A 26,252-nucleotide genomic window follows, 5' to 3' on the forward strand; every position below is an offset into this window, starting at 1 on the left:
TTAAAGCCTCTGCCTTCGGCTCAGGTCATGATCCCAGGGTCCTGGGATCGAGCCCCATATTGGGCTCTCTGCTCCACAGGGAGCCTGCTTCCTTCTCTCTCTCTCTATCTGCCTGCTTCTCTGCCTACTTGTGATCTCTGTCTGTCAAATAAATAAAATCTTAAAAAAAAAAAAAAAGAACAGAGCCACCCATTTGGTTTTGGGAGTATTTTGGTCTCTTAGAAGAACTTACCTCCCAAAATTTTAAAGAAAGAAAAAAAAATTATATATATATATATACACACAAAAATAAGGGTAAGCACGATGAAGGGATGGAATATAACTGTAAAGATGAAAATTTTAAAAAAATTCCAAAAAAGGAGATGATAAGTTGGTTGGGAAAAAAAAGAAAAAGAAAGTGGAGAGAATTTGCTCAGGGTGGAGATTAGAACAAACCCTGTGCTAGATTTAGGGTATATTTTTATCTATTAGAAGAAGTTATATCCCAAAATTTTTTAGGAAAAAAAAAAAAAAAACAAACCCTATGTGTATACAAAAGATAAAGCTAGATACAATGAAGGATAAAATACGACTATAATAATAAAAGTTCAAAAATATTTTTTTCATGAAAGTTATTGTTAAGATAAACTAGTTAAAAAATGTTAAAAGAGGAAAGAGTAAAAGTTAAAAAAATTAGAATAAGAAAAAAAATTAGAAAAATTTAATTAACTTTCTAAGACTAAAGAATCATGAGGAGAAAGCCATGAATTCCATGCTTTGCTTTCCCCTCCTCTGGAACTCCGCTGTTCTCCTTGATCAGTGAGCTTGATCTGGGCTGGATTTATTGCTGATCTTTTGGGGGAGGGGCCTGTTGTAGTGATTCTCAAGTGTCTTTGCCGGGGGTGGAATTGTACCGCCTTGCCAGGGGCCAGGCTAAGTAATCTGCTCGAGTTCACTCTAGGGAGCTTTTGTTCCCTGAACACTTTCTGTAGAGCTCTGGAGAGTGGGAATGAAAATGGCGGCCTCCCAATCTCTGGCGCAGAGGAGCCCAGAGCTCGGAGCCCCACTACTCAGTGTACCCCTGGAGAAAAGCACTCAATCACTCCTGTCTCCCTGGTCTCCGGCCATGCTCTGAGCTCACCCAGCCTGTGACTGAGCATTTCTGTCTCTGGCACTCAGCCCCATTTGGAGTCTCCAAACCCAGCAGATCCCTGAACTCTTCCAAGGGTGTCTCCCCGGATCTTGTGGGATCCCTTCTCAAAGAACAGTTGCCTGACTGTGCCACGGATCACAGTTTAAGGTAACCGCAAGCTGAGAGCTCACTCTTTGGCTCTGTCTCTGTAGCCAGCTTCCCCGCTCTAATACCTGCAAGCTCTGTGACACTCAGACACTCCCGATCCTTCTGTGACCCTGTAGAACCTGAGACCATGCTGTCCTTGTGAGGGCTCCACCCCCGCTTAGTCTCTGGAGCAATGTCCCTCAGTGGAGCAGACTTCTAAAAGTTCTGATTTTGTGCTCCGTTGCTCTGCCATTTGCTGGAAGCTGGTCCCTCCTCCTGTGGTCTATCTTCCTGTCGCTTCTGATTCACTTCTCCGCAGGTCCTACCTTTCAGAAAGTGGTTGATTTTCTGTTTCTAGAATTGCTGCTCTTCTTCTCTTCAATCTCCTGTTGGATTTGTAGGTGTTCAGAATGGTTTGATAACTATCTATCTGATATCCTGCTACCTGATGTTGTCTCAGCCTGCTACTCCTCCACCACCTTGACTCCTCCCTCTACATTGATTTTCACAATGATCTATTACTTCCTTTATTCTACTTACTTTGAGTTTAATTTTCTCTTCTTTTCCAGATTTCTTAAGGTGGATCTCCAGTCATTAACTTGAGATATTTTTCTTATAAGTTAATGCTACAAAATTTCCCCTCATTGTTGTTTTAGCCCTCTGGACTGTAAGTTTTTCTAGTTAGACAGCTGTGGACAGACACTGTTCCTTGTCCCATATGGGTGGCATACTGTTCTCTCTAATCTTATGGTTCCTTCCCAGGTTTGAAGTATTATCCTCATATGCAGGCAGTGGTCAATACTCATTTGCATACTCAAGATGGAGCCTCTGCTGATCACCAGAGTTCTCACTTCCTGCACCTCTCCACTCTTTGTTTTTGTGCTCTGAGATCTCTAGCTTCCTTGGTTTCTCTGAGCTTACAATTCCATCTTCTTAACTCAGAGGGCTCACCTCATTTATTTCCTATTTCTTAAGAATAACCATCCTTCATCCCTTGACATCCAATGTCTTGAAAACTATTTTTTAATATATTTTGTCTTGTTTTGTTTTAGTTGCTATTTTAAGAAGATTCAATCCAGTCTCTGTTACTTCACCTTTGCTAGAAGTGGCACTTCTCCCATCACATCTTCAAGTGTCTTCCCATAAATCATCATACTTAAGCCTCTCTAGAATCCTCTGTCAGTTAGATATCCAGTTTTAATACTCATCTCATCTCACACATGAGAAAATGGAGATTCAGAGACACCTAATAGTGGCTACAGGTTGAATTTTCTAATAAAGATCTTCTGGGTGTAAATCTAATGCTTGTTACAGTGCACCTGTATATCTTAGGTGACTGAGTCACCAAGCTTGTCTGGTCTCTCTTTGTTTTATCTTAAAATATCTTTAATACATCATGCGTTCCATTTCCAGTGTCTTAAGAGTCTGAGCACATTGACAGTTGACAGTTTCTAAGGCAAGGGTTTCTTCTGGGGATCTCTTTGAGTATTTTTTGATGGTAGCTACTCATCATGAAGAATTACATACACTGACACTTACTTGGATGGATAATTACTCTTATTTCTTAAACTCTGGAATTCAAATAAGAAATATGACAGATTATGTTTCTTAAAAATTTGATATGTTAATATCTGGGGCCTTGATCTGGCTCTATGTTCCCTTTCTTTAAAGCAGTGTCCAAGATGGTGAAATTTTTCCCTCCTGGCAATGAAAAGTATCAACATATAACAAATCCAAGAATTGAATTAAGCCAAAACTGACACATCAAATTCTAATTAACTTAATTCTTTGGCTGATATAAAGACAGAAATGGGCTTTTGCTTAGCAGATTTCATCACATACTCTATGATAATGTGATCAAATTTCTTTTTCAATATATGGTTATTAAATTGTCATAGTATAGTCTTTCCTGAAGTATGGTGATAATAAATGTCATATCAGATGAGTTCATAGTAAAACAAAACAACAACAAAGGAGATGCTAAATTAAAGAAAGGTATTTACATTTTTTTACAATGGGATTTTTCCTTTTCCAACATGTAGAGATACATTATGAATATCTAAAAAATGGATACAGAATATAATAACTCAATATATGCAACCCTGGAATCCTTTTTTCACATTGGATTAGTTTTCAAGTGCTATCTTGGATATGTAGAATAAGGATGAGAAGTCTCTAATCTAGGGGTTTGGTATGGCATTTCATTTATTTGGCCATTGTGATGCCTCTACTAGAGTTCAGCTTCTCTTATCTAGATAATTATTTCCTCTCAATGTACTGTTCCAGGTTTTTTCATTATGTTTTCAGACAGAGATGATGAAGTGTTTTGAATGATGTCTAAACAACAAATAAGGTATTTTTTTTCCCCCTTAAGATTTATTTATTGGGACACCTGGGTGGCTCAGTCAGTTAGGTGTCTGACTCTTGATTTTGGCTCAGGTCAAAGGCTCAGGGTTGTGATACTGAGCTCTGCCTCTGGCTCTACACTGGATATGGAGCCTGCTTGATATTCTCTCTCTCCCTCTCGCCCTCCTCTCTTTCTCCCTCTTTCTGTCTCTCTCTCTCTCCCTCTCTTAAAAATATTTATTTATTTATTTATTAGAAAGAGAGAGATTGAGACAGAGCGAGTGCCCACAACATGGGAGGGGCAGAAGGAGAGAGAGAAAATCCTCAAGTAGAACCCTTGGTAAGTATGGAGTCCAATGTGGGGCTCCATCCCAGGACCCTGAGATCATGACTTGTGCCGAAGTCGAGTCAGCTCCTTAACTGAAGCAAACAAGATGGCAAAAAATCAATCAATCAATCAATCAATCAATCTCTGATGCATAAAGAAGTATCCTTTAACTAACCCACCTCAAATACTTATGACACATATTCATCAGACAAAATGTGGACACCTTGGCTGGAAACTTGCTGTAACAAAAAGGGAAAAGAGCTAACTCCACGCTAGTGAAATTAACCTTTTTGAATACAGGAAGTGCTTTTAATTTAAAAAAATTTCACACACCATAAATGTGATTTGTACTGTTAGTGTCTTTTATATAGAAAATGCATAATGGCAATAAGCTACCATGATTTGAGCAATTTAAAATTAATTTGTAATTTGTTAACTGTAACAGCTTGTGCATGAAAATAAGGTACTTACGTCTACAAACACACACATGTTCACAGAGGATATGCAAGGCACAGTTCAGTTCACTGATAATGCTAAACCACATAAGAATTCTAGATCCAGGCAACAAACCAACAGTGAGTAGCTCTGGGACCTGCAGCCTACAGATTGGGATCCACTGTTCTAGGTCCTCTAGCCATTGTAACATTACTTGGATCTAAGGGAAATGAAGTCACATTCATTTAACAATATTTATCACATACTTGCTCTATATAAGGCATCATGCTAGGAATTTGGAAAACACAGATGAGTAAGACAGATCCTCTCCTTGAGAAATTTATAATTTAATGGAGACAGATGGACATAAAACGTTTACATACTGGTGTAACAATGTGAAAAATCTATTTATACATTAGTGTAATATAGCGGAAAAAATTATATTGCTGTAGCTGCTTTATCTCCTCTGAGGATGGCATCCTGTTTTCTCTGGAGTAAATGGCTTTCTGTTTGGCAATGTAACTTTAGCAGCAGCTTTGCACTTAAAAAGGGAGCAACCCTTCCCCAAGGGTAGAATTTTGAAAGAGACAAGAAAACAAAGAAACAGTTCAACAGCTCTACCTATGAAATGGAGAGATATTTACTATGACAAATAAAATATTGAGAGGAAAGGGGGTAAGGGTTCTAGGGAAAGAAAGGGAGAGGAATCAAGCAACATAGTGGCAGAAATCTGGTGGGAGTGGGTGTGTACGGGGGAGAGTATTGTGAGAAATTTGGACTGGAAGGAATGTTAGGCAAGATATAGTAGCAACAAGAACTTTATTTGGAGGTGGGGTAGTTAAAGTGAACTCATTAAATTAGAACATGAGCACAGAGAAGTGCAAAAATCTTAACTATACATCAATTTTTTTTTTCAAAAGAAACACATCCTAGTGATCATCACTGGCTCAAGAAATAGCACATCACTAGAGCCCCAGAAATGCCCTCTTGGCCAAAGGACTTTTATGTTGATCTGAACCCATTTTTCTCATCTTCGTTTTATTGATAATAGTTTGGCATAGACAGAAATGCTCATGTGAGAGGTGACTTGGTGGCTTAAAAATAAAGGGAGTGGAGTATCTACATTTAATATCTGGATTGGTATGTAACAAAAAGAAGACAAAAGGCATAGGAAGTGACGTGAGGAAAGTGGAGTTTCTTTGAGAACAGGATACTGAAGTCATCCAAAACCATGAGAATATAAGCTCAGTGGAATTGACAGATATTTTGAGGAAGGTCTTTCACTGAGCAAAAGCACATGTGCAAAAGTTCAGGGAGCTAGGTAGGCATGCCACTCTAAACTGGACAAGCACAATCTGTGAAGTGCTTGAAGCATAGAGTTCTTGGGCTTAAGGAGTAGAAGATGAGATCTGAAAAACATATACGGTGAATTTGAAGAATTTTGATTGGGGGAAAAGAGGTGGGTATTCTTTTTACAGACATAGGAGAACCATGGAAGATTATTAAGAATGGGAGTAACAAGGATGAGATTCATTCTTTAAATGGACTCCTTTGGGGCTAGTTGTCAGCATAAAATGGAAGAGGAAGAAGCTGGTATCAATAAGAAGATTAGATAGGAAGATTATTCTAATATGTGAGGTGAGAGATCATGAAGAACCAAATCACAGCATGGTATAAAGATTTGAATTCAGCCAGCAATGAAGAACAGAAAACAGATGTGGAAAATGTTCAAACAGTAGAATTAATGGTATTTGGTCACCAGTTGGCTGAGAGGGTGCTAGAAGGGGAACAGGAGAGGACCCCTTATCCCTGCATCTTGGGAGACTGGGTAGATGAGTATATCATTTACTCAAACTGGAGATGCTAAAAGGAGGAGCTCAAAGTTTGGGGCTGTGGTTGCAAAAGTTATAATGAGGTGAGTTCTGGGTATGTAAGTTTGAGGTGCCCTCGGGACATCCACGTAAGAATGTTTGTGTGTTAGTGTCATAAATGACACCTCCAGAAGCTACTGGAAGTGACAGGGAGAAATCACAGAAAGGAGACAGTAAATGAATGTCAGTGGGTGACAGTGTAACTGTAAAGGAAATGGGTCCTTAAATTGGTTCAAAAATAGAATAGCATACAGTTACTAGAAAACAGTTTTAATTTAATTCTCCATAGCTTTTATTACTGGGTTGCTTAAATAAACAATTAGAAAAGTTAAACTATATTCTTCATACTTTTAATTTATTATCATTATTAACCATTTCATTTATAAATCAAGTCTAACATAATTGTCCAATGTAAGTAAAACTTACTGAAATTGGGCTCACTGTTAATAGCATATAAACCTAGATTCTGTCAAAACCACATAGTTAAAACACTGAAGAATTATACTAATATTTTGATTTAAGTTTTTAAATGCTTAAAAATAAAACAAAAACTAAAAAATGTGTAAGTATTTTATACATTATAAACTGCAGGTTTCACTTATATATCCAAACTGGGATTGCAGGGGTAGTGACGATTAAGAATACAAAATAAAAGAGGAGACTTTGGTGTTAGGTAGGATGGAGAAGAAAGCAAATGAAAATTCTTTTACTGCATAACTTTAATAGGCCAAAGAAATGCAAAATTAAGAAAAATTAAAGGCAGTGAAGATGTATGGACAAAACAAAGACAGGATGAATGAACAAAGAGGAGACCTATGAAAGTGGGTAGGTGTCACCCACTGCTTTCTCATCTGAGGGAATCTGCAAGTTCTGGACCAGGCTGCCAATCTAGTTTGGTCTGAATGAAGGGACCTTAGTTTACTAGGGCAGCCATAACAAAATACCAGAAACTAGGTGGCTTAAAACAACAGAAATTCATTCTCTTGTAGTTCTGGAGTCTGGAAGTCAGAAATCAATGTGTTGATAGGGCCGAGCTTCCTCTAGACTCTTGGTAGTATCCTCTCTTGCCTCTTCCTAGCCTCTGGTGGTGGCCTTTGATTTTTGGCATTCCTTGTCCTTGTGTTGCATCATTCAAGTTTCTGCCTTTGTCTTCCCCTGCTACTCTCCCTGTGTCTCTCTGTCTCTGTGTCACTTCTCCTCTTTGGAGGTGACAAGAGACCACCCTACTCTAGTGTCTCCACCGACTAACTAATTACATCTGTGATGATGCTATTTTTCAATGAAGTCACCTTCTGAGGTTCTAGGGAAGGACATGAAGTGTGGCTGGGGGAGGGAGAGGTGTAAACTCCACATTGTACATGACACTTCTGGAAAAAAGAGAAAACAGAAGTACTTTTCGATATTGAAATGAACTGGTATCTCAGTTTATAAATGGTAGGAGCCTTAAGTGCATGATAGCTATTTTCCCTTGTGATTCATTTGCTGATTCCGGAGGCTGCATGGAGGCTTAATAATTTGAAGAGGAAGACTGAAATCTCCCATTGTTTTATATTATCTGAAAGAAAAGCCCCACCTGAGGAAAGGAAACTGCTCAAACTTCAATTATTCTTTTCCTCCAATGCATGCCAAGTTTAGAAACAGTATGGTACAGGAGGCTGGACAGCAAAGCTCAAAAATAGTAAAAATCCGATTAAGTCAGTCAGCCAGGGCATGGGATACACTAGGCTCTCAGTGGAAATTCCATGTCAGTTGTCCCTTAAAGACATTTTTAAACCAAAAGATGACTCCTTCTGTCTTATATTATAACTTACCTCATCTCAATTTCTTTGAATCTGGAAAAGGCAAACCATCACAGGGGGGTAAATGATATAAAATTCAATCTGTATGGTATTTTATACGCAATGTCTAGCACAAAAGAAAACATGGTAGATGAATCGAGAAGCACAACATATAAACAATATGAAAAATAAGTCAATAGAAGAAGACTGACAGAAGATCCAGATGTTAGAATTAGAAAAAAAGGGACCATAAAATAGTTATAATCAATCTGTTCAAGGAAATAAGGTAAGTGATTGAAAAAAGTAGATAAGAAATAGTATTTCAACAGAAAACTGAGGACTATGAAAGAAAGAAAATGGACATTCTGTGACTGTAAAACACCATATCTGAAATTTAAAAACTTATTTTGGTTAACAGCTGACTGGACATAGGTGGAAATATGATTGGAATAATCAGAGACAGAATAATAGAAAAGAATCAAATTGAAGCACAGAGAGGGAAAAGATAGGGAAGAAAGTCCAGAGAAAAAGTCACTTCTGTGATACAGCCAAATAAGCTAATAGGTGTATTTGAGCACAAGAAAGAACAGAGAGAGAAAAAATGTGACAGAAGTAATATTTCAGGAAATAATGGCTGGGAAATTTTCAAAGCTGATACAGGTCTTTCCTCCACAGGTTTAAGAAGTTCCTGAAACCTGAACAATGAAATATATAAGGGAAATCACACCTAATCTCATCATAGTCAACTAAAAACTTAAAAAAAAAATTAAAAGCCTAGAAAAAAGACACATTGCCATCAAGCGAACAATATTAAGAAGGTGGCTACATTCTCAATGAAATCATGGAATTCAGAAAACAAAATGGAATGTTGTTTTCACAGAAAAAATGAATTGAAGAAGACTTGACAATATAGAATGTTATACTTTGTGAATACATTTTTCAAAAATAAAGGTGAAATATAGATATTCTTAAGAAAAAAAAAGCTGATAGGGCACCTGGGTGGCTCAATGGGTTAAGCCTCTGCCTTTGGCTCAGGTCATGATCTCAGGGTCCTGGGATCGAGTTCCCTCATTGGGCTTTCTGCTTGGCAGGGAGCCAGCTTCCCTTCCTCTCTCTCTCTGCCTGCCTCTCTGCCTACTTGTGATCTCTGTCTGTCAAATAAATAAATAAAATCTTAAAAAAAGTAAAATCTATAAAAAAAGAAAAAAGTTGATAAATTTGTTGGCAGTAGACCTACATTACAAGAAATACTAAAAGACATTCTTTAGGCTGAAAAAAATCACACATGAAAGCAAGGAAGTACAAGAAGGACACTGAAATGGATAAGTGTGACTGTCGACATTTAGGGCAACAATCCTAGCAAAGCCTGTACTGTACATAATCCATATAGAAATAAATTATATGGCAATAGCAAAAAATAGTGTGAGGGGGATAAACAGATATAAATATTTGCAAGATTTTTGAATGTAAACAAGGACCAACTTAAAATTGTTTGTATAAATTAAAGATTCATTTAATAATTTCTATTGAAAACTAAATGAATTATACCGAGATGAAACAAAAATATTAAGAGAAGTAATAGAGTAAGATAATAAAAATTATTGGTGAATCCACAAGAAGGAAGTAAAAGGGGAATAAAGAATTAAAGAACAAGTGGACAAATAGAAAACAAATAACAAATGAGAGAAATGGAACTGGCAATAAGCCACGGTTTAAATGGGAAATTTTCACTATACATATATCTAACAAAGGATTCATATCCACACTATACAAAGAAGTCTTAAAATAGATGTTAAAAAATAATCAACTCAAAGAAATGTGCAAAAGACTTGAACAGACACTTTATAAAATAAGATGTCCCAATTTCCAGTAAGCATATGAGAAAGAACTTACCTTGGTAATAGATAATGGAAAGCCCATCAAAATCACAATATGATACAAACACACACTTGCAGAATGTTTTAAATAATAAGAAAAAAACAGATAGTACCAACCGTTGACAGAGTGCAGAGCAACTTGAACTCTCATACATTTCAGGGAAATGTATGAGAAATTAGTCCAATCACTTTGTAAAACTGCTCGGGACTATCTACTAAAGCTAAACATATGCAGAGCTTATGATGTGGCAATTCCATTACTAGGTATACATCTAACAGTAATTAGGATATAGGTCTGCCAGAAGATACATATATACTTGTTCATAAAACTTTAATTTCTAATACCTAAAACTATAAATAATTCAAATGTCCATCTACAGGAGAAGTGATAGCTAAATTCTGGTAGTAAATCCATACAAAGGGACATGGCACAGTGATAAAAAACAATAAACTACTAATATATGCAATGATGGGATGAATTCTACCACATTATTTTGAGGGGAAAGGCCAGACACAAAAAAGCAAATAATGTAAGATTCCATTTATGTGGTATAAGAGAAGAGGCAAAACTAACAGGTATTGAAAGAATTCCTATGAATGGGGCATACTCTCTATAAAGCTACTGCTCATTCTGGACTACTAGGTTTAGGTAACTCTCCTAACTTTTATATTTTGCCTTCCAAGAATCTCCCAAGAAAAATAAACAGTAATCAGCTATGAGTATTTCTATTCTTTGTGTCAAGCCATTTTTCCCGTTGAACTATCTGTTAGATTTAAGGTACTGTAGACAGTGAGTAAGGTAAACCTTCTTGACTGGCATGAATTACAAACCCTTAATACTTCTTAACACTCCATTTAAAAAATGGTTCTCTTATGTACACGCCTGATGAAAGGGCTTAAGTACATTATATTTAGGAAAACATTGGTAACATTCAATAGTGTTAAATGTGACTAAACTACTGGAGCCTCTTTGAAGATGGGGAATAAGATACAAAAAAGACATTTGAGTAAATAAGGAAATATGGTCAGAAGTAGAGCATATGAACATTTGGGTGTGCGTTACTGCATTCCATAGTTATACACAAATAATTTAAGATTTTTCTTTTTTGTATCTTTGACCTATATATTAACTAGTATATAATGCAAATTTGATGGCAATTAAAAAAAAGTCATATTCTATCTCTTTAGTATATCATATTGGTTAATCTTTAGACAAACTGAGTTTTTTTTTTTTAATTTTATTAGCATATAATGTATTATTAGCCCCAGGGGTACAGGTCTGTGAATCGCCAGATTTACACACTTCACAACACTCACCATAGCACATACCCTCCCCAATGTCCATAACCCCACTACCCTCTCCCTCCCCCCCTCCCCCAGGCAACCCTCAGTTTGTTTTGAGTCTCTTATGGTTTGTCTCCCTCGATCCCATCTTGTTTCATTTATTCTTTTCCTACCCCCCAAACCCCCTACATTGCATTTCCACTTCCTCATATCAGGGGAATCAGACAAACTGAGTTTAAGTTCCAGAGTTTAGTAGTTAGGTGACCTTGAGCAAATGATTTTTTCTCTCTAAACCTTGGTTTCGTTATTTTTAAATAAGGATAATCATAGTGCTTTCCTTATTGAAAGAATAACAGAGGTATTGCATGCAAGTGTCCACGTTTATGTACAAAATGACATCCTTTGTCAGATAAGATTCCAGGGGTGGCAGAGTGGCTAAAGAGGGTTTTCTAGTAGGAAAGTAAGGAACCAACTCTGAGCAGAGAAATGATATCAGGGTCATCCTGTGAAAGACATAAAACTATAGTAGTAGGTTGAAAGGAAGGCTCTTACAGAACAATTGCCATAGAAATAATATTCCATAGAAATCAATTAAGAGTTTTTCAAGACTATATCTATATAAGATATCCAACAGTGGAAAAAAAAATAAGAGAAACAACTATTTCAAGGAGAAGACATTTCAGACAAAAAGACAAAGGAAAAGAGCATTGGTACAAAAGAGGGTGAAGACGAACTGGAAAAATTCTCTTAGCCACACTGCTTAGGGACTGGCACTAACTCCTTGGTAAAAGAGAACTGAAGATGGGGCACCTGGGTGGCTCAGTGGGTTAAAGCCTCTGCCTTCGGCTCAGGTCATGATCCCAGGGTCCTGGGATCGAGCCCCGCATTGGGCTCTCTGCTCGGCGGGGAGCCCGCTTCCTCCTCTCTCTCTGCCTGCCTCTCTGCCTACTTGTGATCTCTCTCTCTGTCAAATAAATAAATAAAATCTTAAAAAAAAAAAGAGAGAACTGAAGATGAGATCAGATCTATTGCTTACTTTCTATGACTCCTTAAATGTAGCTCCATACAGTAATCTGTACACAATCACAGAACTGGATCCCAGAGGGGAAGAGGTTCCCAAATCTCAAGAGAGGAAAGAAGTCTTTGTCCCTCAGAAACTGGATAGACTGGTGAAAAATATGAAATTAGCTATAAAAATTGAAATTGTGTAACAGAAGTCACAATGGTATGTATGATCACACATTTTTCTTTCCTGAAAATAAAAATAAAAACAAAGGAGACGAACAAACATTTGAAGATTTTGGACAAGCAGTATCTGAAGTGAGAGAGAAACAAACACAGGCTCCCACCATGAGCCTTCTGTGATTTCTGGATTTTGGTGATCAGTACAATATCCCACACTCCAGCATCTCTCCCCTCCCTCACTACCTTAATAGGAACTGACATAAGGTTGCCAAGTTCTTATTTTAACAAGTACTGACATTTAAAAACAATCACAAATCACCATTTACTCCCTTCTTCATTTTACAAAAGAATGAACTCATACCAAAAAATATAGGATGGACAGGAACTGGGAGGGAAAGTGCATTATGAAAAACTCTCTTTATCATTCTCATTATTCTCATTTTTGTGCTGGTATGGGACAACTTCTCTGTGGACAGAATCGGTTTGTGGGCCAGGATTTCCAGCCTACTGCCTCAAAGCCCTGTTGTGTTCCAGCATCGTGGATAAAAGCACCTATACCACCAACTCAAACATTTTATTCCTATGCAAATGCATATAGGGTTCTTGTTACACAATGTGGGTATAAGGCAGGCTCAACAAATCCCTTATCAATTTTTAGCAAACCTTTATTTTTGCAAAATTTGACATACAGATCAATTTTGGCCCTACTTCGGTTATTAGAGTCGAGATTCCCTTTCAATGAGCAACCAATAATAGTACCAAGACCCTATGTTTAACTCATATAATATCACTTACAACAGTGGATTGCAACATTGGCTGCCATGACTAGCTTCCTTCTAGACATTGAACCTCTTGAGGGCAATAACTAGTTTTCCTTACAACCAAAGCAACCGTTGGGACAATGTGAGCCCTTATACCTATGTAAGAACGAATGGCTTTGCTCAGATTATGTCTCCTGAAACATAATAACAATACACAACAAACCCCTGCTGCTATGTTCTAGTTTATTGATGGAAAGAGGAATTGGCTCTGTCCTTCAAAATTTACTGATTCATTCTTCAGAATACACGAAACCGTTACTAAGTGTTTAGCGCTGTGCTAACTGCTAAAGACAATCAAGACGAGCAGAATGGAGCTCTTGCCTTCAAGGGTGGCAACAGCACTTGCTCTCAGGAGCTCACATTATCCTCTTAGCAAAGTGCCAGTTTCCTGAATGATATAAATAATAAAATTGTTTGTGATCTCCACGGAGTAAACATATGCTCTGATATGCTTTTCTTGGTGAGAATAAGGTCCGTTTATCACTGTAAGTAGCAATACCCACTCTATTTCTGTAAGAGTCCTCTTCTCTAACAGATTACAGCCACTATCCCCCGACACACTTTACTTAAATTGGAGCCTTAGCCTTATCCACTATAAATGAAACAATAGATCTGCTTACTATTGCAAGTCTTGTTGTATTTGCTGTTCTCCTGTGCAAACCCTTCCAGCCGGCACTGAAAACGATGCTGCCAAAATTCTTGAAACCAAGGGTTTCGAAGGTTTGTTTCTGGACGGAGCTTCAGATAATAATCATCAAACCACTTGACATCGGGAGATTGGAGCTTGATTGTGATTCCACCAACAGCTTCTCGCTGATATCCATCTGTCACATCATACCTGTCAGCCCAGCCATCACTGTGGGGAAACAAAAACCAGCTCAGCTCAGAACAGATACTTTCTAAGGAAATGATTCCATATTTGCTTTCCTTTTGAAAAGATCAGTCATTAAAAGGCACCTCAGGCCACTTCAGGGTCCTACATTATACCTACATGATTACTGAGAAAGAAGCTTAGAATAAAGAGTATAAAACACCAGGGGAACTTTGCACCTAAGAGGACTAGAAGGTACCAGTCTCACTAACCTCAAACTGTGGAGAATAACCTAATGTTTTTGGCAGAATTTTACTGGTTGTAAAACCGGTATATGTATAGAAATTGCATGATATCACCATTCATACTATTAACTTGGTGTTTATTTTATTTTTTTTTAAGATTTTATTTATCCATTTGACAGACAGAGATCACAAGTAGGTAGAGGGCAGGCAGAGAGAGAGGGGAAAGCAGGCTCCCTGCTGAGCAGAGAGCCCGATGCGGGGCTCCATCCCAGGACCCTGGGATCATGAGCTGAGCTGAAGGCAGAGGCTTTAACCCACTGAGCCACCCAGGTGCCCTGAGTGTTTAGTAGCTAGGTCAAGTTAAATTTAAATCCATTCTGTTCCTTTACTTTATTATAATTATTATAATGATCATAAAGTAAAAATGAAAATATTTTGGAGCGCCTGGGTGGCTCAGTGGGTTAAAGCCTCTGCCTTCGGCTCAGTTCGTGATCCTAGTGTCCTGGGATCGAGCCCCACATCGGGCTCTCTGCTCAGCAGGGAGCCTGTTTCCCTTCCTCTCTCTCTGCCTGCCTTTCTGCCTACTTGTGCTCTCCGTCCGTCAAATAAAATAAAAATTTAAAAAAAATCTTAAAAAAAATGAAAATATTTCTAAAACACACCTAATATTAATTTAACCATCCTACAACATGATATTCATTTTTTTCACAATTTACAAGTAAATTATAAAGAAGTTAAAACAAGCTTCTGATTATGGTCATTCTGTTAAGTATAGATTCTTCAGCACTTCACACCAAAGTCCTGTAATCCACAGTCCATATACTCTTTTCCGTCACACGGTACTTCTTTAATATATTTAAAATGCACACATGAAATCCTGTTTTGCGTTGGACAGATTAGAAAACTTCTTAACAATGAACCATCGAGGATGGTGACAGGGACCATCCACTTCAATATTACTATCATTCTATGCACTGATCACGCAAAGTAACCTAGGGATTTTAAAATAAAAGAGAGTTTGAAACCAGAGAGTTCATGAGACAATGGTTTAAGAGTGTGAAAGAGTAAGGGGGAAAGTATTCTAAGCTTATTTGGAAAATATGTGAAACAAAACTTTAGAAATAAAAGACATAAAAAGATGTTTATATCAAATCTGGGCACACCTCGGGGCAGGACAAAAGATACTGATTTTTCCATCCTCTCTCCCATTGGAAGACGCACAACTTGCGCTAAGTATCTGCTGGGACCCAGTGGGGCTGTCCTTCCTTTGAAGACAGGCAAGTGCTTTTTCAGGGAAGATAAAGAAAATCAAGGCACATTTTAACATTGAGAAAAAGTAACAAAGAGGGAAGAGAAAGAGTTTGGAGAGAGCTGAGCGGAACAGGATGGAGCCTCCTGAGTGTGAAGCAGGAAGTGCTTGGAGGTTAGAGGGGGTGGGGTGAGGGTGGACACTGGAGAAAGGGGGAGAGAAAGGATTTACATTCATAATCATTGTTTATTTCATACATATTAGATATATTTATCAGAATGTGAATCTCCCTTTATCTTCCCTCAAATGCATTTTTCTCTTTTTAACTTTTTTTGTAGGTGGAGAGCATGCTCCAATATTTTGCATATAAAATCAGTGCTGGGGAAGGTATTACGTAAGTAATTAATCAAAATAAGTATAAAAAATGTACTTTTATTCTAGCATGCTCTGCTATGGCAACTCTGACTTAAAAACTGATAATGAGAGTTTTTCCAAAGGTCGTAGATTACTCATTAAGATATCATAGGGGCTTGCCATAACTTGAGATGTTTCCTAAGGCATCAGTGGGTGGAAGAGGAGAAAAAACAAACAAACAGAACGAACCATTTCTTCTTCTAAGTCGTCACTGACAAAAGAGATTTCGTTAAAAAATTATGGTAAAATTTCAAAAACTTTTGTGGCAGCTCAGGAAAACGACGAATAAGTCATGCCGTATGTTTTGTCCCAGTGTTGAATTTGGTTACTTCACACATTCTCTTCCCTCAAATTTCTCATTTTCAGCTGCAGAAGATTTTATTTAAAGCTGACAAGTTGAAATGATGTGGGCTTGTTTGCCTCATTTTCTCCCTCTGTTGTGGAGGGTTTATTATATCACTGGTATGAGAGTGTGGGTCTCATTGGCGCCGGAGGAGATGCAGGGGCGTGCTGCAAACGGGGCAGGAAGGGCTGTTTGTCAAGCAGAGCCCCATTCTCCAAGAAGTGGGAATTTAAATTGCTCCTTTTGTTAATGCTAGCTTGCTCTTATGTAACACTATGATTATGAATATTACATAAGAAATGTAAGATTATAATGGGTCCAATTTACCCTTCACAATTCATTCATTGAATTTAATAGGGATTGTAAAAAGCTTGTCTTGATAAACTTTTCTAGAGGAAATATTTCCATAAAAAAAGTATCTATGCCAGAGTGTGTTAACCGACTCAATTCACACCGTGTTCTTCAGCCTTTTTTTGTTCAGGTATAAATTTCTTCTCCATATGTAAGAAGTTGGCAAAAGATGTTTTATTAGTAGTCTATAAGTTAAGAGTTGTGCAGTCAAATGCTCTACCACTGAGCTATACCCCCTAGAGTTGTGAATTTAAAAGTTTTGTTCCAGATGTTTCCGTTCAACAGCAAAGTAAAAAATCATAATGGAGTTTGTAATTAAACAGAAAATTCCAATATTGATTTGATAAACCAAGGTTATTCTATTTAAACTTAGTGAGGAATGTCTGCTATGTAAGTTTCAAGAAACTTCATTCCATGATGGCTAAGTTAGATGGTGTCGTATTGACTTTAGGTTATTAAATATTAACATTTTCATAAAAATGTGCTTTTAAGATTTGTGTTAAGATGATGGGGTATCTCTAAGTAAGAAATAATAAATCCAAAAGCAAAATGAAATGCCAAGAAAAACTTACGCTACTTTTCTATGATCTAATGCTTTACATTATACTGATAGATTAGACTGTCAAGTACTACCTAAATACTTTTGGGAGACATCTATTTTAGCAAAGAAGGAATAAAGAGTGGAGAGAAAGATAAGGGAAGAAACTAAAAATACACCATATTTAAAATACCTCTCCCCATTTAGTATCTCTCTATCGATCTACCTGCCTATGTATGTCCACTCATTCATCTATCCATTCATCCATTTATCTAATTTCTCTTCTCACTGATGGGCATTTTACCCATCTCCCCATAATCCACTTCATTATTTTCCTTGATATACAGTCAATCCTCATTATTTGCAGATTCTGTATGTGCAAATTCATCTACTTGCTAAAATTTATTTGCAAGCCCCAAATCAATACTCATGGCACCTTCGTGACACTTGCACACACGCACAGAGTGGCAAAAATTGTTGAATCTCTGGATGTGCACATTCCCAGCTGAGACTGAACAACATGCTCCTCTGCTTTCTGGTTGGAGCTCTCATATTATAAACAAGTGTCCTTTTCATGATCTGTTTAGTATCAGGGTTTTTGTATTTTTGTGGGGTTTTTTTTATTGTTGTTGTTGTTGATTTCACTGTTTAAAATAACCCCCCAGCATAGTGCTGATGTGTTACCTAGAGTTCCTAAGTGCAAGAAGGCTATGATACCGCCTACACAGAAAATGCATTTTTAAAATCAGCTCATTCATGCATGAGTATAGTGTTATTTGTTGGGAGTTAATATTAATGAATCAACAATATATATTTTATTTATTTATTTATTTGACAGAGAGAGAACACAAGTAGGCAGAGAGGCAGGCAGAGAGAGAGAGAGAGAGAGGAGGAAGCAGGCTCCCTGCCCAGCAGAGAGCCTGAGGCGGGACTTGATCCCAGGACCCTGAGATCATGACCTGAGCTGAAGGCAGAGGCTTAACCCACTGAACCACACAGGCGCCCCAACAATATATTTTAAATAAGGTATCTTTAGACAGGACATGCATAAAGCAAGGTTATGTACTGCCTACTTGATGGAAATGTTGTGAAAAGAGGCCCACAGCAATTTAAACTTGTCCTTCTCCTAGGGACATTGGTCACTATTCACTGATTCAATGTTTGGTGCATGTTTATGGCACATAACTTCCGTGAAAAACAAGAATTCAGTGTACATATAATATTCTTAATTGGAGTGTTATATTAGGCCTCCACCTTTTCTTTGACTATAGAAACTGAGTGACTTGGACATTTAGAACAGGAAAAACATTTTTAGCTTACTTAGGTTGGCTTAACTAAAGAAGGAATCTTTAATATGTACCCATTCTCAAAGAATCTAAGGTATTGGATTCTTTAAATTCTCCCTGAAGACATCTTAAGGACATGCTCATCCAGCAAGAATTTATTTTCATTTTCTTTCCAAACTGCATTACCAAAATATATATGCCTCCTCTATTATCTACATATCCTCCTTTCTCCTCTCAGCCCTCAATTCCCACTATTCCTCCTCATTAGGAATTCACAGAAATTTAATTTTTATCTGTTTTCAACAGAAGGTTGTTGTTTAACAAAACTGACTCTGAAATTCTCCAGCTAGAGTTCATCTTCCATCTCTCTATAGCTTTTCTTATTTCCGTCAACATTTATTAAATACCTGCCTATCTTGGACTAAATTATTTTGTGGCAATAAAAAATTCCAGTGTCCAAGTGGTTTAGTATAAAAGTTTATTTCTTGCTCAGCCTTTAGATTCATTGCAGAGGGTTATAATTCTGCTCCATGTTGCCTTCATTCTGAGACACAGTCTTAAAGAATAGTTTCCTTCTGGGACATGGCCAATCTCGTAGAAGGAAAAAACATCCAATGGTTCTTTTTTTTTTTTTAAGATTTTATTTATTTATTTGAGAGAGAGAGAGAGAATGAGAGAGAGAGCATTTGGGGAGAGAGGTCAGCAGGAGAAGCAGACTCCCTGCTGATCAGGGAGCCCGATGCAGGACTCGATCTCCGGACTCCAGGATCATGACCTGGGCCGAAGGCAGCTGCTCAACCAACTGAGCCACCCAGGCGCCCATCATCTGATGGTTCTTAAGTAGTCCACTCAGAAGTGGTACAGGTCACTTCTGCTCATATTTCATTGATGAAAGCAAGTCGTATGGGCAAGCCTTACCTAAATAGGACAGGTGTGTATGATTTTTCCCACACAGGGATCAATGAATGTTGTGAATAAAAATTCACTTCACCACATTTATTATGTATTGAAACTGTTTTGAGATTGAGAAAAACAAGTTAAGTAAGTTTTACACACTATACTCCAAGACTCACAGTCTCGTAGAGGAATGAGAGAGGAGGACAGACATATAAATCAATGACCTCATACAAATAAATATTGTTGTGGGTGTGAAACAAATGCAATGGGAGAGAACATCAGCAAATAATTAATTCTGTTAGGAAAATCAGATTTATTTATCTATTTATTTATTCATTTATTTATAAAAGGAAACACATTTTTTTCACATTTTTTAAAAATTTCATTTCAGCATAACAGAATTCATTGTTTTTGCACCACACCCAGTGCTCCATGCAATACGTGCCCTCCTTAATACCCACCACCTGGCTCACCCAACCTCCCACCCCCGCCCCTTCAAAACCCTCAGATTGTTTTTCAGAGTCTAAAGTCTCTCATGGTTCACCTCCCCTTCCAATTTCCCTCAACTCCCTTCTCCTCTCCATCTCTCTATGTCCTCCATGTTATTTGTTATGCTCCACAAATAAGTGAAACCATATGATAATTGACTCTCTCTGCTTGACTTATTTCACTCAGCATAATCTCTTCCAGTCCCGTCCATGTTGATACAAAAGTTGGATATTCATTCTTTCTGATGGAGGCATAATACTCCATAGTGTATATGAACCACATCTTCCTTATCCATTCATCTGTTGAAGGGCATCTTGGTTCTTTCCACAGTTTGGCGACTGTGGCCATTGCTGCTATAAACTTTGGTACAGATGGCCCTTCTTTTCACTACAATCTGTATCTTTGGGGTAAATACCCAGTAGTGAAATTGCAGGGTCATAGGGAAGCTCTATTTTTAATTTCCTGAGGAATCTCCACACTGTTCTCCAAAGTGGCTGCACCAGTTTGCATTCCCACCAACAGTGTAAGAGGGTTCCCCTTTCTCCACATCCTCTCCAACACACGTTGTTTCCTGTTTTGCTAATTTTGGCCATTCTAACTGGTGTAAGGTGGTATCTCAATGTGGTTTTAATTTGAATCTCCCTGATGGCTAGTGATGATGAATATTTTTTCATGTGTCTGATAGCCATTTGTATGTTTTCATTGGAGAAGTGTCTGTTCATATCTTCTGCCCATTTTTTAATATGATTATCTGTTTTGTGTGTGTTGAGTTTGAGAAGTTCTTTATAGATCCTGGATATCAACCTTTTGTTTGTACTGTCATTTGCAAATATCTTCTCCCATTCCGTGGGTTGCCTCTTTGTTTTGTTGACTGTTTCCTTTGCTGTGTGGAAACACATTTATTTGAAAGAAAGAGTGTGGGGGCAGAGCAGAGGGAGAGGGAGAGAGAATCTTAAGCAGGCTCCACGTTCAGCATGGAGCCTGGCTCGGGGCTCCATCTCAGCACCCTGAGAGCATGACCTGAGATGAAATCAAGATTGGATGCTTAAACAAATGAGCCACACAGGTACACCCAGTTTTATTTGTGTTTTAAATATTTATTTATTTTATTATGGGGGGCAAGGAAGTGGGAGAGGGAGAGAATCCCAAGCAAACTCCCCATTGATCTTGGAGCTCCACTTAGCTCTGTCTCAGAACCCTGAGATCATGATCTGAGCTGAAACCAGGAGGCCAGAGCTTAACCAACCAAGCCAGTGAGGTACCCTGAAAGATCAGTTTTTTTTTTTTTTTTAAAGATTTTATTTATTTGACAGAGATCACAAGTAGGCAGAGAGGCAGACAGAGAGAGAGAGAGAGAGAGGGTAGCAGGCTCCCCGCTGAGCAGAGAGCCCGATGTGGGACTCGATCCCAGGACCCTGAGATCATGACCTGAGCCGAAGGCAGCGGCTTAACCCACTGAGCCACCCAGGCGCCCTGAAAGATCAGTTTTAAATTGAGTTTGAGAAGTATGGATAATACTTTTATATATATATCATATGTTTTATATATATATATTTTATATATAGATATGTGTGTGTATATATATATATATATAATATGGAGTGATAACGGTATTTTGAAATTTTATTTTCTAGGTAGGGAGAAGGTATTTGGGAATCTGGAAAAAGTGACTAAGAAGCAGTGCAGCTATGTTGATCACTCAGGACAGTGAACCAATGAGAAGTAAGCAGAGGAACACCAGTTGCAAATGGTCTTTTGTGTCATCCCAATGGTTTGGACTTTTTCATTCAGACAACAGGGAGCCAGTCATGGCTTTTAAGGTGGGAAATGAAATGAGGAGATGATAAGAATCAGAGGAAATATGGTAGCATCGTGAACAGATCAGAGTGGTCATAGATGAGCGTTCAGGAAATCAAGTTAGAAAATGTGCTGCAGTGGTGACGGAAACCACTGGAGACCTGAATTTAAAGCAGGAGCAGCAGGCCTGCAGAGGCTTCTTTGTAAGGAATACTAAGAATTCCCTAGGAAGAGATGTGTGGAGAATAGGGGTAAAGGGGGAGTTTTATGGTTTATGCTATCATGAGGATATTTTTGTTCCACATCCTAAATGTAAAGTAGAGGGAGACAACAGGTCTGGGGTGAAAAAAAAAAATGAATATAAGTTGGAGTCTGTGATGATCAGATTTCCCTTTATATGCTCTCTAGTGGTTCTTTTCTCCTGCATTTCGATCTATTCTCTACATATACAACTGATCTGAATGTTAAAAAAATTTAAAAAGGGGCACCTGGATGGCTCAGTGGGTTAAGCCTCTGCCTTCAGCTTAGGTCATGATCTTAAAGTCCTGGGATCGAGTCCCTCATTGGGCTCTCTGCTCAGCGGGGAGCCTGCTTCCTCCTCTATCTCTCTCTGCCTGCCTCTCTGACTACTTGTGATCTCTCTCTGTCAAATAAGTGAATAAAATCTTTAAAAAAATTAATAAAAGTTAACAATTTTCTTATCTTTGGGCCAGTGCCATATTAACCTACCCTATTCTGTTTAGTTTCTTTATATGCTGAACAATAGCTATTGGTAATCAGAAAATGAGAAATAACAAAAATAATAGAACTCTAAAGACTTGATACTCTCTACCACTATGTCCTTATAATATAAATATTTTAACCTTAGAATTATTATTTTTATCATTTACTTTGTCAAATCACTGATATGCAAAGCAGATCAATACTTCTGGTTATAAAATAATTACCTCAGGGTTTACAACCAATAGATTTAATATCAAAATATATTTCTGGAATGTTGAAGCCCATGAAGTTTACATGGTAACAGGAATTTAAAAAATATTGGAAAATTATGAAGAGAAAAGTTTATGAATTATCAAATGTTAGAGATGTTAAATAATTTAAAAAATTGTTTCTCTTATCAAAATCTAAATCTGTATAATGTAGATGATATAATCTTCCTTTCCTTATTTCTGTTCATATATTTTAAATGATTGCTATGGAAAACAGAAAAATACATGTAGCACAGAAAATTTTATTGGATGATCCTTTAGTTACAGTCTCTGTGTACTACTCATTCCAGTTCATTAACTAGGAAAGCATTTGGAATGCCTCTTCAGTGTGTTCAAACTGCATAGACACTGTGGTAAGTTCTAGTACGTGCCCTTAAGGAGCCAACAGTCCATTAGGCATGACCTGGCTGAATGGGCAATCCTGACTTATGAACCCATTGGCAGTTTCCTCATTTACTCTTCAGACTGAACATGCCCTTTCCTTTTTCCTCAGTCTATCTGCAAACAGTACTGTTCATTAGATTTCCAGTCACTGAATCACTTATGGAAAATCACATTCCTGTCCTACCTCCCCGAGATTATTCCCCAGTCACCTCAATTAGTATTCTGGGTGTTTTCAAACTCTCTGTTCTTAACATTTACAATCTCTTGATTTATTTACATGGAAGGCTAATCACATACAATGGGTATGGATTTCATTAGTTGCACTCTCAAATGGCAACCCGAAGATTCAGTATAACTCCACAGAATTCTTGGGGAGGCATCTGTCGTGGGCAAACAACATGAAAAATCCCCTCCAAGTCTGTTTCAAAAGGAGTAATACCAGACCAAAAATATAAGCATCAGAATAACTACTCTTCCGAGGGAGCAGTCATTAAATTAATGGAAGGAGATGTGGGTTGGGGTGCTGTGCCAGGCACACATGGTCATTCTTCGGTCCTGTGTGCCAGAATGTTGGTGCTGCAAAGAGTCAGCACACACATGTTGATTCCTGGAGATGTAACACATGGATTCCTTTGCCTCAAATGTGTCACATGCTCCTACTTCCAGGCCTTCTAGAAAGAGTGCCACCCCTTCAACGCGTCATGTGTCTTCTGATTTTAAAATCCAGTTCATCTGTCAAGCCAATAGACTGGGCTAGAATGCAGCCTAGCAAATCTTCTTGAGCTCCTCTGGGCTGAGCAGTTTCCTCCTCTCTGCTTCCAAAATGTCGGGACATTTATTCCTTTATTCACTGAACAAGTATTGGGTAACAAATATGCTAAATGTAGGGGTATAGTGGTAAACAGGAAGACAAGACCTGCTCTCACGGGGCAATATTATGATGCTTTTAATTTTGCATGTGTCATCACATTTACTTCTGTTTTCTCTAACTAGACTAGAAATGTTATGCTTTGGACGGCTCCTCATCTTTATGTCTATTATAAAGGCTGGCACATAGTAAGCACTCAAGAAATGCTTTATATAACGTATTAGAAAATTAGATCTTCAAAGGCAAACTTCAAATTATAGAGAATTATTTTAAGATAACCGGATATATTCATTTTTAACTGGGGATGCCATGCTGTCAGATGCACCTTGTAAAATGACTGTGAAAGGCTGAATTGATTCCCCCTCCAAAATGGTCCTTTCCAATCTCTACCTGATGCTATTAAGGTTAATGAGTACATTCATTAGGCTGCATCCCAGCATTTTTTTTTTCCAAAATCTGTTCACAACCCACATAATTATTATGGAAACTGCTGTTCTACCCACATGTAATCATCATCCTGCCAAATCTTTTACCAATAGCATTTTAACAGATATTTCAGGATTTTTTTTTTTTTCTAATAGTGGGAGTCTACTGACTGGTTGGCTGTCTTCATATAATATATATTTTTTTCTCTTCTGGGGGAGTAGGAGGTCTTAGAATCTCTAAATAATAGTGAAAAGCATGAAAGGATATTGCGCTTTCAGATAAAAGTTCTTATGAATATACACCATTCAACACTAATGAGTTATTTAATTCTAAAGACAAGTACAATGTAGATTTTTTATGAAAATGGTTGGGTTACCTACTGAGAATTAACCTATCTCTGGGGCTTATAAATGTGAGTTTTTCCCATTTCCAAGGCTTTATAAAGAATAAGTCGATGTGGATTGCAGGAGCTATATTAGGACATTCGAGAGAAAGATTAAAAAGTTAGGAACCTATATTTTGCTATGTGTCTAGAGTAGATCAGGTGATTTCTATTGTATTGCTTTCCCTAATTCTCTGTAGGCTTTGGAGGTGACTATTTTTAGCTCCAGTTTTTACTGCTCAGGAAACTGAGGCTCTGAGTGATTAAGGAACCTGCTCAAAATTTCACAGCAAATATAGAGGGGATTTAAACCCAGATATTTGCACTGCAAAACTCCTGTGCTTTCCATACCACCTAGAGCCTCCTAAGTAAATTAGTGAATTACAGTGATGATAGCACAGAGAAGAGTTTCTTAAGTGGATCCTATTTAAGAGGCAGGTAAGGGAGGATAAGGAGCACAGAGTAGGGCTAGGGCTGCATAGGTAGAATTCTAACATGGCGCCTGAGATTCCTGGTGTTTGTGATTCCTCTTACCTTTTTATTCAAACACTAATCTAGATAGGTGCTGCTGTGAAGGGATTTTCAAGATACAATTAAGGTTCCAAATAAGTTGACTTTAAAATTACAAGGAGATCAACCTCAGTGAGTCTGACCTAATCAGGCAATCCCTGAAAAGTGATTGGCTCTTCCCAGACAAAGAGACTCCAACATGAGAGGGATTTGAGGAGAGAGAGCTGGAGGAAAAGCTCCATGGCTGGCTTTAAAGATGGTGGCAGCTCTGTGTAAAGAAACACAGTGGCCTCTGGGAGCTAAGAGTGCCACCCGGTGAACAACCAGCAAAGAAACAGGGACTCAGGCTCACGTCCAAAAGGAACTGAATGCAGCCAAAAGCTTCAATGTGCTTGGAAGCAGATCTTCCACAAAACCTCTAGAAAGGAATGCAGTTCAGACAACACTCAGATTTTAGCTTGTTTAACCCTCAGTGTAGAACCCACTTATGCTAGGCATGGACCCCTGACTTCCAGAAAGCATGAGATGATAATGAATACTGTTTTAAGCTGCTAAACTTGTGGTAGTTTTCTACACAGTAACGGAAAGTTACTACATATTCCCCACCTCTCTGCTACATTTCCTCACTTGGAAGGAATGCAATTGTAGGAAGTTTGACCGAATTCTTGGTTTGGTCACAATAGAAAGACTTCCAAAGGTTTGGGGATTACCAAAAATTACAGAGAGTATTTAAAATATTGGAATAGTTGAAATATCCAATTTGCTTCAATTTAGACTTCAGGATGGTAAACATTCTCCCCTCTGGTTTAAAGATTTCTTCTACAGGGGATGCTTCCTTATCACACGCACCCTCCACAGAGGAGAAGCTGAGAAAGATCTTTGTGAATAGATTATTTTGCAAGTTGCACAATCTATTGTTTCTCTTCTCATGTTATAGCCATTTGGAGAAATGCAAAAATCGAGGCAATTGTGTAAGATGTGCAATATGGTAAGATAATTCAGTTACATGGAGAAAGCACATTATGAGTAGACTATTGTACCCACAGCTTTCTATAACCTCTTCTATGTTTTCTCATGAAGCTTCCTT

At 37.9% G+C, this 26,252-nt stretch overlaps 1 protein-coding gene across 2 annotated transcripts in view; it reads right to left on the minus strand.

Annotated features, from left to right (window-relative positions):
- GRM5 (glutamate metabotropic receptor 5) overlaps positions 1–26,252 on the minus strand; it is a gene marked incomplete at both ends in the record, with an annotated part of 484,777 nt that overhangs the window by 128,405 nt on the left and 330,120 nt on the right. For both annotated transcript variants that reach the window (XM_080816131.1, XM_080816130.1), the window contains one exon: positions 13,804–14,039. In XM_080816131.1, the coding sequence (XP_080672257.1) occupies positions 13,804–14,039 (236 nt within the window). The remainder of the gene's footprint in view (positions 1–13,803; positions 14,040–26,252) is intronic.

This window comes from Martes martes, assembly GCF_963455335.1.
Source record: "Martes martes genome assembly, chromosome: 10".
Taxonomy (NCBI): domain Eukaryota; kingdom Metazoa; phylum Chordata; class Mammalia; order Carnivora; family Mustelidae; genus Martes; species Martes martes.